The sequence below is a fragment of the Conger conger genome, chromosome 5 (assembly GCF_963514075.1).
Source record: "Conger conger chromosome 5, fConCon1.1, whole genome shotgun sequence".
Taxonomy (NCBI): domain Eukaryota; kingdom Metazoa; phylum Chordata; class Actinopteri; order Anguilliformes; family Congridae; genus Conger; species Conger conger.
The window spans coordinates 42,859,134-42,871,440 of record NC_083764.1 but is presented as its reverse complement, the minus strand read 5'-3'; the positions used below and the strand labels follow the sequence as shown (position 1 = coordinate 42,871,440).

The following is a 12,307-nucleotide window of genomic DNA, read 5'->3' as shown; positions in this document are numbered from 1 at the left end:
GTTCCGGGAATTCTTTCACAAAACTAGAGCGTCCTTACATATTAAAGTTCCGGTTTCAACCAGTTGTGACTATAGTAGAATATTTGTTCTGATGTATAATCTTTGTATTTTACAATATCTATTTTTTTCCGTATTCGATGTCACGTGCCTGCTTTCGGAGATTTGAATGTCATTTATGTTTTAAGGAGGTAGCTAGCTATATATCGTAAACAAACCAATATCAATGTGAACTAGCTAATAGTAATGTCGGTTTTTGCTAATTTGCTTCATAGTCTTACCCACCTAAGCGTAAAACTCACGTTTGTTTCGAGCTGAAATAGCATGTTTTGTTTTCAGTTGCAGAGGTTAGTATGCTGGCTAGTTTGAGGATTATTGCCTTTATAGCTAGCTAACCTAGCAAGCTAAGGTCGCTCGATATAGCTGGCGTCAGTAATAGTTTAGCTAAAAGATACTTGACAACTGCGTTAAATGGAGCCCTAGCTAGTTTTCCTTATAATCGGGATTTTCTTTGTGTTGTGCATGCCAAACATGCAGCAGGTCTCGATGCATAGCTCAACGTTGTTTTGGCGAAAACCGTATGTCAAATTACTCAATTGTTAATTTTGTGTATTACTTATCTATATTATGATGTATCGCTGTGAATGTTACGACTTTCAGTTTCTTTTTGGTACTTGCTGTTTAGCTAGCTAGTTCCGTCGTTAGAAAAGTAGGTTACCGATAGCTGTTTTGTGTTTGTATCCTCATATCCAGGATATTGAGAAGCGACATTAGAAGTCCACAATGGAGGATTTTCCCATAAGGACGGTTGAAATGGTGTGCCTGGGGACCAGCATGGCTCTATCTGGCCTTTTTTTCTACATCTACAGAAAGAAACGGAAAACGGTGGACAAGCTTAATGTTCGTGTTCCCTTACTATTTCTTGAATATGAATCCGTTGTTTTTCATAAATTACATGCAGTGGTTCAATGAAGTAGACAACGTCGCCTTTTATCGCTTAACTTTGGTCAGTGAGACCACAGTTGATATTGATTAAATACAGTACTGTGCAAAGGTCAGGGCACATAGAAAACCATTCCATAAAGGGATGCTTTGAAAAATAATTAAATGAACGGTTTCCAAATATCTAAAGATGTAATTCCAGACATCCTCAATTTTAAGTTGGCGGCTAAAAGTTTTTATCTGGTGGTCTATTACTTAATATGTTACTTTATTTAAAATACAAACATTTATCTAACATTTAATTGTTTGGGAATCCAAAATTTGGTCTGACACAATGCAGAAAACAAAAAAATAAACATTTAAGACCAAAAAAACTTTTGCATGGCACTGTAATTATTGTTTAGTTTAATTGTGATATTGAAGACAATTGTCTGAAGTGTACACCATCATATTGTGGATATGCCTACATAAAAATGTTTGTAAGGCATAATATAAGTAATTCCATACCTACACTATTTCATCTTAAATGTTGATGTGCATGCTTAAAGGAGGCTCCTCGATTGCCATTAGATGGGAAACTGGCTGATATTTTGAATTCTACACCTGGGAAATGCCTCCAATACGTTGTAATTGAAGGTAAGCGATTATTTGCAAGTATTTTGAGGTTTTTGCATGGTCTGAATTAAACTGCATGATCATATTCTTACATTTATTGAATTTGCACCAAGGGGTTCTCCTCATAGCCATTTATATTTAAATAATACTGTAAACCATGAATAGCATAGTGTTTATGAAGAAAATTAGTAGTACCTTTACTAAATACTGATCAGATTTTAAGTCACTAGGCAAATGCATGATGTACTTAAGCTTATTAATTGGTCTTCAGGTTAATTCTGTTTACTGGATCATTCTTTTAGCTATGACTAAGGAGAAGCAGTAAACTGCCTGGCAGACTGGAGAGCCCTTAAGGGCTTAATTTGAGGAAGCTGACATGAAAGGAACCTGCACTTACCCCCATTCTCTGTGTTTGCCCCAGGTGCAGTCCAACCTATAGGGGAGCCCCTCCGGAGCCAGTTCCAGGAGGGGACGGTTGGGGTGGTGCAGAAGCTGGTGTTGAAGGAGCACAAACTGGTGTGGAACAGTCTCGCACGGGCCTGGTAGGATCTGAGAATATGCAGGGTCTGTGACAGTAACTGTGACTGCTTTAAGGCCGCATAAGGGCTAGCCCAGCGTGGTGCTTTGCAGTTCCTATAAAACATAATTGCAGCTTGAACTGAATTGTTGAATTTATTTTGAATGCATCTAAGTTAAAAAATTGAGTCTTTTTGTCAAGACTTGCACGCAAAGAAAATGGCTGTTTGCGGCCTGTGAACTGTGGATTTTAGGGTAAAATCCTGTGAACTGTGGATTTTGGGGTAAAATGGCTGTACTATATGCTTAACAGTATTGTGGTGAAAAGGCGCTAACCCTGCCTGTCCCTCTCGCTGGCCTGCAGGACTGACAGCGAGAGGGTCCTGCACGAGCGCGTCAGCTCCGTACCCTTTAACCTGGTGGGCGCCGACAGGGCGGCGGTGCGCGTGCTCTGCCCTCTGGAGGCCTCGGGGCTGGACCTCGAGATCGTCCACGAGAAGTTCCACCAGGCCAGCTACGGCTTCACGGACATCATCGGCCAGTACCTGAGCGGCGAGAAGCCCAAGGGCCAGCTGGAGACGGAGGAGATGGTGAAGGTGGGCGCCACGCTGACGGGCGTGGGCGAGCTCATCCTGGACGCCGACCGCACGCTGAAGCTCAGGCCCCCCACCGACGGCTCCACGTTCTTCCTCACCCCCGCCGGCTACGAGGCCATGTGTCTGGAGCAGGAGGGCCAGGCCACCGTCTGGCAGGTGCTGGCCTCCCTGTGCGCGCTGGCCGGAGTGGCCGTGCTCCTCTGGGCCGCCCGGAGGTACTACCGCCACCTGCAGGCCGGGAGGGAGCAGGACAGGCTGCGCAGGGAGTTCAAAAGGATGGTGGCCGGCGAGGATGATGAGGATGAAGTGGTGACGGCCAATGCCTGCATCATTTGCATGAGCGAGCCACGCGGCTGTGTCTTCCTGGACTGCGGCCACGTCTGCTGCTGCTTCAGCTGCTTCCAGGCCCTGCCCAACCCCAACTGCCCTGTCTGCAGGCAGCCAATCAGAAGAGTGGTGCCGCTCTACCAGGCCTGACCTCGGCCTCCGTCCCACCGAAAACTACAGTACAGTGCTGCGGTCTGTGCCACAGCAACACGCTGCCTGCACCTCTACTGTAGACAGACAGCTGCTGTGTATGGACAATGTGAATCAAATTCTTTTGACATATTTATTTTCAAAGCATATATACACTGTGACCACTCCATTCGGTGTTTGTTGGACTTATTGGTCTTCTGCTGCCCATCCAATTCAAGGTTTCGATGTGTTGGGCATTATTGGATGCTATTCTGCACACCACTGTTACATTTACATTTGACATTTTTGTCATTTGGCAGACGGTTTTAATCCAAAGCGACTTACAAGTGCATAGGTTCTTCCACAAGTGAAAGCATCACATCCATAACTCGGAAAATACACATGGAATGCTGTTCTAAACATATAGTCATCATAAGTGCAATTTCTTTTTTTTTGGGTTAGACACGGAGGATAGGGATATCAGAAAGGGGGGGCAGGGGAAATCTGTGGTTATTTGAGTTTCTGCTGTCTTCCTGTCTGCTTGAAACAGTCTCACCATTCTCCTCAGACATCTCTCATTAACCATTATATATAAGCTAGAGACTGTTGTGTGTAAAAATGCCAGGAGATCAGCAGTTCCTGAGATACTCAAACTACGCTGTCTGTTCTGGTACTAATAATCATTCCATATTCCAAAGATCACATTTCATCCCCATTCTGATGTTTGGTCTGAAGAACAACTGAATCTCTTGACCATGTTCGCATGCTTTTATGCATTGCGTTGCTGCCACATAATTAGCTGATTAGATATTTGCATTAATGAGCAGGTGGGTGTACAGGTATACCTAATAAAGTGGTCACTGAGTGTATATGTCTATTAATTGAATCAGGAATTTTACCTCCTACAGAAAAACATGGATCGGTTTTTCTTATTCTTCATATGAACGGGGTGCCTTAATTAAGAAATTCTGACTGTCGCTGCTTCTTTTGAACAAATCACAAAAAAGTGGTCTTTCTGACAGGAGAGATAAGTGAAGTATAATCTGAACTACATCCGACAGGGTGTTTGGAGCTTCCTATTCTCTGTCAATAAATTAATAATAAGGTCAAAGATCAGTCAGCCATCTTGAGAGAGGCTGCGTTTTGTGTTTTTTTTGTTTGGTGTTTTGGTGTTTAGTTCAGAGGTATCTGTTAATTATACATTGTTTAAATCAGTCTCTTAAATGTTATGATCAGTCTTTAGATTTAAAGACTACCCAAGCAACATACTGTAGATAGCCATATGAGTAGAGACTAGCCAGCTGCTGCTTTGTTTGCTTTCAGCTGAGTTCAGTGCTATTGAACTCCATTTCCCAAGGTTCATCTGAACTCCACATGAAGCAGTCTTCCACAGCAAAGTACAGGAGGCTATTCGCTGACTTGAGCAGTTTGAGTAAAGATAAAGAGAGCAGCTGTGCAAATGTAATTGGCTTCAGGGGTGTGTATTATGATTATTTACAATCACAATTATTACATTACTAATATGATCAGTGATGGGGAAGTAAGCCTGTATTTACAGAATTCAGTATTAAAAATATAAAGCTAACTTATAAAGCTAATGTGTGCCGTTATGGAATGTCTTTTGGACAGTTTGTGTGTGTGTGTGTCTGTCGGGGGGGGGGTATTTAGTAGTGTCATTAGGATAGTAAACAAAGGCATTTCAAAGAGCTCCTAAAACTGGTCTGACGAGTAGTTAGGGATGAAGCACTCATACTTAACCTCCACTTTATGATACCAAGAGCGGGGAAACTAATGACCCAAACAAGCCCAACAAGCACGTAATTACTCGATTGTCTCACACTGAGGTAACTCATTGAAACAAAGATAGATAATTGTCTCTAAGTCAAGTTATTATCAGGGACGGTTGGTATTTGCCAAGTATACTTTTAGAAATGTGTGCACTTCACAACACTATGCCGGGAGGCTAGCTTAAACAATGGATGTAGCTTAAAGAGACCGCATCAAGACACGTGGATAGTCGCACTCAACAAAGTCTGGTTGAACCTGCTGCTGAGGCACCAACATCTCATTTTTCCTGAACTACCGCATTACTCCATTACTCAGGCTCTGTGATTTTGTGAAACCCTGTTATTTCTGCCATGTTAAATTATGTGCTATGAGCATATCTCACATTTTTTTTACTTTGACAAGTTAAGGAAAGGCAAGTTATTGGTCTACCCCATGTGATGAGTTATGCTACATATATTTAGTTTTTTCGGTCTTAATCAGAGGAACGTACCTGCAGTATAAAGCAATGATGGTGAAACATGAATTATAGAGCCTTCACACTCATTAAGTATCAAGCCGAAAAACAGCTGGGATAGACAACTGTGATAGCTTTAACATATATAAAGTGTTTACTAATTATCCTTAAGAGGAACATAACTACTTGTGTTGTACTCATAGTAACAAAAACGGAGTTTGGAAGTTGAAGAAATTCAGACCAAGTATGTTTTTTATTCTGTGTTTGATGGCTCAAAACCTTCTTCAGCGTAATGAAGTCTGAAGTATTTTGTGTTTGGACCAAAATAATGTCTCAGAGCATGTAATTTGTAAATGAGTTCATCTCATTCCTTGTAATCTGCCCCAAGGAATATTGGTGTAATTTCTGATCCTAATTTAAATCTTGAGCTGCACAACAAAACAGTAATACAGCCATGTTACCAACAGCTGCAAAACATTGCTAAGATCAGATCCTTTCCTTCTTTTGCTGATTCTGAAAATATTATGCACGTTTTCCTCTCCTCTAGGCAAGACTGCTGCAAGTCATTATACTTTTGTTTAAGCAGTCTAAAAAATTCAGATGATCACCTCAGTAATTGCATCAGGATACTGGCTCTCGGTATCTTTTAGAATAGAATTCTATTCATTCCTTTTCAGGCAAAACATGGACTATTCCCTGTTTATCTGTTATATTTTCACATCCTACTTCACTGAAAGGCTACTTAGATTACGGCTGCAAAAACATACTGGCCATTGGGTCAAAGCTGATATCTAGGAGAGTCAGACTGTAGCTTATACACTGGAACAATCTGCCCAAAGAAATCACATCAGCTAAGTCAAATGCTAAGCTTTATTTTTCTAAATGTATTTTTAAAACTTTTAATTGGCCAACATACCGGTTTAATTTAATGTCCTGCCACTCCTATTGATTATTATGCTGATTCATCTTATTGTACTTTCATTTTTGTACGGCCTGTTTGTTCTATGCTGTGCACAATTTGTTGGAGAAGGGCATTTAAAAGTTAGCATTATCTCTTCTCAAGCTAAAATGGCAATGCTCCACATGCAACCCCCTAGTTTACATGATTGTTGTCCTGTACATCTCACTCTTGCTCTGGCAAAACAAGCAGTTCACCCAAAGGCAGGACCGGGTAGCTTAGCTCTCTATCATGGAATGTTCCATTGCTGCATTTTCAAGCCTGTATTCCAAGAAAGACCGGTACTTATGAATATGCACAGGCAGCGAGACCTTTACTTTTTCCTTCCGTGAATCACTTAATGCGCACTTAAGCTGCATTATGACCAATTGCTGGGAGTCAAAATGTATCCCTCCTCATGAGTCATCTTGAGCAACAGAGCCAGCAAATACCCTTTACCTTAAGTCTTTACCACATGCTGAGGAGGATGACATAGGCTGCAACTTATGAAAGAAGTTACCATCGTTGCTTCAGCTCTTGATGACTGGTGTGACGGTCGACGGCCGTTTTAGCCCGCAGAAGGACCGCAGTGTCCTGCGGAGGTCCAGTTCCCGATACCTCAGGCCGTAGAGGTAAGGGGCAAGGGCTTTGGGCAGGACCAGCAGCACGTTGCAGAGCACCAGGGAGACCAGCAGGTTGGCCCTCAGATCGATAGAGCGACTGGAGCGGGAGCACAGGAGCAGCTCCACCGCCAGCACCAGCATCGGGCAGAGCGACAGGCCCAGGTGGAAAAAGTGTATGAGGAAGGTCCCTCTGGCCCGAGACGCACGCTCCCTCCTCCACGCCCCAGACCTCCTTGTCCTGCAGTACAGGAACACGTACCCAGAGAGGACCAGGAGCAGCACCAGCAGGACGCCGGCAACGGTCAGCAGCATGGAAGCCCGCATGGGGACGGAGTACCCCACGGTCAGCGCCAGAAACACAGGCAGGGAGCACACATGGGAGCTGCAGGGGTCCTCCGAGTGGTGCCACAGGAAGACCACTATGGTGCTAGCCGGAAAGAGAACAGACGCCACCCAGACTGCCGCGATGGCCCTCCGTGTCTTGGAGACAGGCCACAGGGCGAGGTAGCGCAGGGGCACCAGGACAGCCAGCAAGGTGTCCAGGACCATGGCCTTGGCACTCAGAAGCCCGGCGCAGTAGACGATGCTGAGGACGAAGAGCAGGGCGCCGCAGGACCACTCAGAGGTCACCACGCCTGCCGAGTTGAAGCAGGTGGACAGCAGGTAGGTAAACATGAACAGCAGGTCGCTGAGCAGGGTGTTGGCCAACAGCAGGTAGCGGGTCTCCTGACGCAAGTGGGGGCTGGAGAAGACCTTGGCCAGGATGAGGGGAATGATCAGGACGACAGCCAGGAAGCCCAGCACTGGGCACACCTTCACGGCGCCCGCTGGGCACCACGAAGGGAGAAACACTTGCCAATCTTCATGGAACAGCTCGGCCATCATGCTCTGGGAGGAGTTGGATCGACCGGCGATCTGGCGATGTCTCTCGGCTTGACCAGAGCTGTTGTACCAGCTCTCGAATGTGCACAGCAAAGACGGAACCAAGTCTTCTGCACCCATGGCTGCAACTGTTTGTGAATCGGTCTTCAGCCTCTCTCTGTCTGGTAATATAACTACAACAGATGGCTGTGCCTTAAAACCAGGAGATCAGAAAATAGAAAAGCCATTGATTAGCCAAGGGAGAATATCACTAATGGCTCTCTAAGGCAAACAAACCTTGGCGTGAAAATGGACCTAAGTGCTGCTTTGCTATCTATTCAGGATAAGCAACAAGCAGAAACTTCCTGGTTCATGACCACATGGAGGTGTTTTCCTTTTGACAAACAAGAAGCACTCAATTTTATGCCACTTTGGGTGGAAACTATTTTGTCTTTGTTGGTTTTCCATGGATTTCAAAGATTCTCTACCTATTTGTTGACACTGAAACATTTGCTATCTGATTTAGTTTCTCCTTTTTACACAGAAACACAGAAAGAGACATTTTCTAATCAACCAGCTTGCTGTAATCTCTGCAAATGAGTTTGCTCATCATTAACCCAGATATCAGATATGACAATGAACACAAGTGAAGCACTTCTCATTTTAATGAGTAGTTATCACTAACTGTGCCATAAGATAGCTTTATAGACTATTGGCAAATAACTGAAAGAATAATGTTTACCTCACAAACCAGTTTTACCAACAAAAAAAACAAAACACAATACATACAGAACTGCAAATTTAGCTACATTAGTTTAGCATTTTGCATTTAAACAGTGAAGTCAACCATTTCAAAATGTAGTCACCAGTTTATTGAGGCCTGCATGGTTGATGCAATTGAACACACATAATTCCCGAATGCAGTCATAAGCCAGTCATATCAGTGGGGTTGTCCTCTGAAATGTGTGTAGTTGCTTCTCTTCATGCTGGAGCCCCACCACCACAGTCACTATGAGGGGAATCGCATATGCCTCTACATTTAGATTTTGGCCTGTGGTGGTGGTACTTCCAGGGAAACACAATATGGTTGCCCTGACACCAGATCTCAATGAATGAGTTGAATTTTGACTCTTGGTGGTGGTAGGAATGATCACAATCATTTGTCAGCATGAGGGTAGCCTAGTGGCTAAGGACTGGGACCCGAAAAGGTTGGTGGTTCAAGCCCTGGTGGAGCCACAATAAGATGCACAGCTGTTGGGCCCTTAACCCCACATTGCTCCAGGGGGGATTGTCCCCTGCTTAGTCAAATCAGCTTTTAAGTCGCTTTAGATAAAAGCATTAGCTAAATAACTAATCTAATGGTAACCAATACAAAAACTGAGGACGATGCGTTGAAGCAGTGATAAAAACAAGATGGCTCTTTTTGCAAAATCACTGCGGATGCCACGACCACAAGTAAAAAGGAGACCTTTGAAGTACCTTCACCCAGAAAGGGGGGATCAGCGGATGGCTACACCACCGCGACCTGGCTAAGCCTCCGCCGGCGGAAGAGCACCAGAAGCGTGTGGTGGATCTCGCGGTACCGCAGGCCGTAGAGGAAGGGCGCGCACGCCCGAGGCAGCAGCATGAGCACGCTCATGTTGACCGTGCTGAGCCACACGCTCACGTCCTGGCTCACGCCGCTTCGGTGGAACAGGACCAGCTCCGCGGTGAAGACCATGCCGGGACCGAAGTACAGGAGCATCATCACGGCGTGCGCCAGCAGGGTCACCCTGGCCCGGGAGTAGCGGCTCTGCCAGATCCCGGAGGTCCTGGTGATGGCGAACAGCCGGGTGTAGCAGTACATGATGAGGCTGCTACAGAGCACCGCGCAGATGAAGAAGTACAGGTTCACACCCACCATCATGTCCTTCCCCCGGGAGTTCAAGGAGAAGAGCACCAGGCACACGGTCTGCCTCCAGGGGGCGCTCTCCTCCAGCACCTCCATGAGGATCATCAGGGAGACCGGGTACGAGGCCGCCACCAGCCACACCGCCACCAGGATCTTGTGGGTCCTGGAGGGGGGCAGCCGGTCGCGGTAGTGCAGGGGCCAGCGGACGGCCACGTAGGTGTCGGCCACCATGAGGGTGATGGTGAGGATGCTGCTGCAGTAGGCCGTGACGGAGGCGGCCGTGACAAGCTCGCACAGGGGTCGCGACATCCACACGCCCAGCGAGTTGCAGGCCAGGTTGGCCAGGTTGATGATGAGGAAGACCGTATCACTCAGTAGGATGTTAGCCAGCAGCAGGTAGCGGGTCTCCTGTCGTAGGGCCCTGGAGAGCAGGACGCAGGCTAACAACAAGGGGTCAGCCACCAGGGCCAGGGCGGTGAAGATCACGGCCGGGATCAGCAAGAGCTCCATGCGCCAGCTCTGCAGGCTCTCGTACCACCCTTCCGTGAAGTTGGACATCTCGGACCACGATGCCCTCATCCCGCTGATGTCATATGGAGAGACACTCATTGGTTCTACTTCACACAGTGCAGGTGGGCCAGACCCAACCACCTGTCAGCCAATCACAGCCTCCTCCTGGAAATTGATGACAGTAACCACCGAATTAACCCATGACTGGATGTACACGATTCACAATAAAGCCATTTCTGGATCGCCCATTCTGTGAATTTTACCCAGGAATTCCAAGCTCCAAGCTGTTGTACACTATTCACATCCATAGTTATCAATGAGACATTGCATAATTAGCAGCAGGAATATTATTATAGCTATGGAGGCAATCAGAAAGTAATGTAGAATCATAATGGTGCTTTTGAGGAGTCAAAACAAGACATTGTATTGCATGCAAAAAGATTGAGCTTTCACTACCATGTCAATATTTTAAATATAAATTGCGTTTGATTAATTAATATCTTAAGTTAACAAAAGAAGATTGAGATTTGAAGGTGAAGAATTGCTTCCAAACATTTTAAACATAATTTCTGACATGAGTATGTCTTTGGTCAATGCTTAAACAAGGCCAGCAGGTTCAATCTAAAGTCAGGAAAACATTAATTCCACAAACCATGAACAATATTTTTCACAACAGAATATTACATTTATCCAATCAACCTTTTCCACTGTCAATTTTGAGGAAGATGACTTAACTGTGAAATACATCAAATGCTGATAAACACACTGATTAAATAATATAACAATACCAGTCCTTTTTGCTTATTTTTATTGCTTTTATTGCCAGAAATGCAAGTATAAAACCTTAATTCTGGAATCACCAATCCCAAATGGATATCTTGGAATTATCTGGGTGTGGCTGCCCACATAATTATGTACTTTGTCAACTGGTCATTTCTCACTTTGATTTCAGCTATAATTAAGCATAGATCTGGATCGACATGCTGGAGAAAGTCAAACACAAAAAGTGAATAAATATTGATTGAGAACAAACCGCCATGTACGGTTTTGATAGGACAGGCGACTCACTTACCCTTTTGAAGCACAGCTGGCAAGCTGACCCACCAATACCACTCGCCAGTTGTAGTGATGCTTTTTGGAGATCAATACCTTTGGCAATGTGCTGCTGTTATCAGCTGATGACCACTGCCGACTTATATGTGATCATTTTGACTGTATGAAATAGAAGTCATTCAGCGGTTACATGATAACACCGCAATTGTTGAAAACATTGGTCTTCATTTCCCCCCCCCCCCCCCCTCCCCACACCTGCCGTGTCCCTCCCTCTTCTACCCAGACGACAGATAAGACAAATGCCATGTACGCAATCTCACGACACACCACTGTCTTCTCAGGCCTTAATTTATTGACTCGGACACAGCGGTCTGTACGTGCGATATTCGCATCTCATATCCGGCCACAGGGGGCTGGGCAGAGCAATAAAAAGCAGGGCCATATGCCGATACCAGTCATAGCACGAAAATCAGTGCCACGAAGAGCTGTCAAGTCAAACATACAGTGGATGCCTCCGGTAACCATGGATACAAACTTAAAAAAAAAAAAATGAAAAAAAAAAAAAAGCTACCTGAGCAAAGGGCACCTGACTACACCTTTCAGTACCAAGCAGACCAATAAACCCATGACCGTCTAAGGGTGCGTTGCCAGGATTGCATTATAATTCTACCTCGGTCTTGTAGAGAGGAATGTTTGACAGTAAAATCTGCAGTGCAAGTTTATTTTTCAGGAAACATTAAGATGTAAATATGTGGCAGCATGTAGCTAAGGTGCATGACTGGGACTCAAGACGGTTGCTGGTCGATGCAGCCACAGTAAGGCCTGTGCAGCTGTTGGGCCCTTGAGCAAGGCGCTTAACGTAACTTACCTATTAGTCTAATCAACTGTAAATCACTTTGGATAAATCTGTAAGCTGGTTAAAATAACTAATGTAGAATAAAAAGTTCACTATGATGTCACTGCGGTATTTTGTTTCAGAGATGAGGGAGTGGCAATAACGGTCTAATTTAGGTTTAGGTGGGCTATCAATGCATACCTCCATTTAAAGTTTTGATACACATACGGGAC

General features: G+C 44.9%; 3 protein-coding genes across 5 annotated transcripts; 1 reads left to right on the top strand and 2 right to left on the bottom strand.

Moving 5' to 3' along the window:
• Window positions 1–141: 141 nt before the first annotated feature.
• On the top strand, window positions 142–4,720 carry mul1a (mitochondrial E3 ubiquitin protein ligase 1a). 3 transcript variants are annotated; one of them, XM_061242577.1, is made up of 5 exons: window positions 142–344; window positions 751–897; window positions 1,488–1,575; window positions 1,976–2,096; window positions 2,435–4,720. In XM_061242577.1, the coding sequence occupies exons 2-5, from the start codon at window positions 781–783 to the stop codon at window positions 3,141–3,143; spliced, it is 1,035 nt and encodes a 344-aa protein (XP_061098561.1). In that variant the 5' UTR covers window positions 142–344; window positions 751–780; the 3' UTR covers window positions 3,144–4,720. The 3 variants fall into 3 exon arrangements, with proteins under 3 accessions (XP_061098561.1, XP_061098563.1, XP_061098564.1); XM_061242579.1 differs by having other exon boundaries at window positions 142–575; XM_061242580.1 differs by having other exon boundaries at window positions 147–188.
• Window positions 4,721–6,831: 2,111 nt separating this feature from the next.
• LOC133128876 (probable G-protein coupled receptor 148) lies at window positions 6,832–7,926 on the bottom strand. The gene has a single exon (XM_061242683.1). The coding sequence runs from the start codon at window positions 7,924–7,926 to the stop codon at window positions 6,832–6,834; it is 1,095 nt and encodes a 364-aa protein (XP_061098667.1).
• Window positions 7,927–9,295: 1,369 nt separating this feature from the next.
• Window positions 9,296–10,285, bottom strand: LOC133128875 (probable G-protein coupled receptor 148). Its single transcript, XM_061242682.1, has one exon. It carries the CDS (start codon window positions 10,283–10,285, stop codon window positions 9,296–9,298), a length of 990 nt encoding a protein of 329 aa, XP_061098666.1.
• Between the last annotated feature and the right edge of the window lie 2,022 nt (window positions 10,286–12,307).

Bases quoted from the DNA above. Each gene is read 5' to 3' on its own strand.
- mul1a (XM_061242577.1), top strand. From the start codon at position 781: ATGGAGGATTTTCCCATAAGGACGGTTGAAATGGTGTGCCTGGGGACC. The intron at 898-1,487 runs GTTCGTGTTCCC...GCATGCTTAAAG, and splicing joins AAACGGTGGACAAGCTTAAT to GAGGCTCCTCGATTGCCATT. The intron at 2,097-2,434 runs GTAGGATCTGAG...GCTGGCCTGCAG, and splicing joins AACAGTCTCGCACGGGCCTG to GACTGACAGCGAGAGGGTCC.
- LOC133128875 (XM_061242682.1), bottom strand. From the start codon at position 10,285: ATGAGTGTCTCTCCATATGACATCAGCGGGATGAGGGCATCGTGGTCC.
- LOC133128876 (XM_061242683.1), bottom strand. From the start codon at position 7,926: ATGGGTGCAGAAGACTTGGTTCCGTCTTTGCTGTGCACATTCGAGAGC.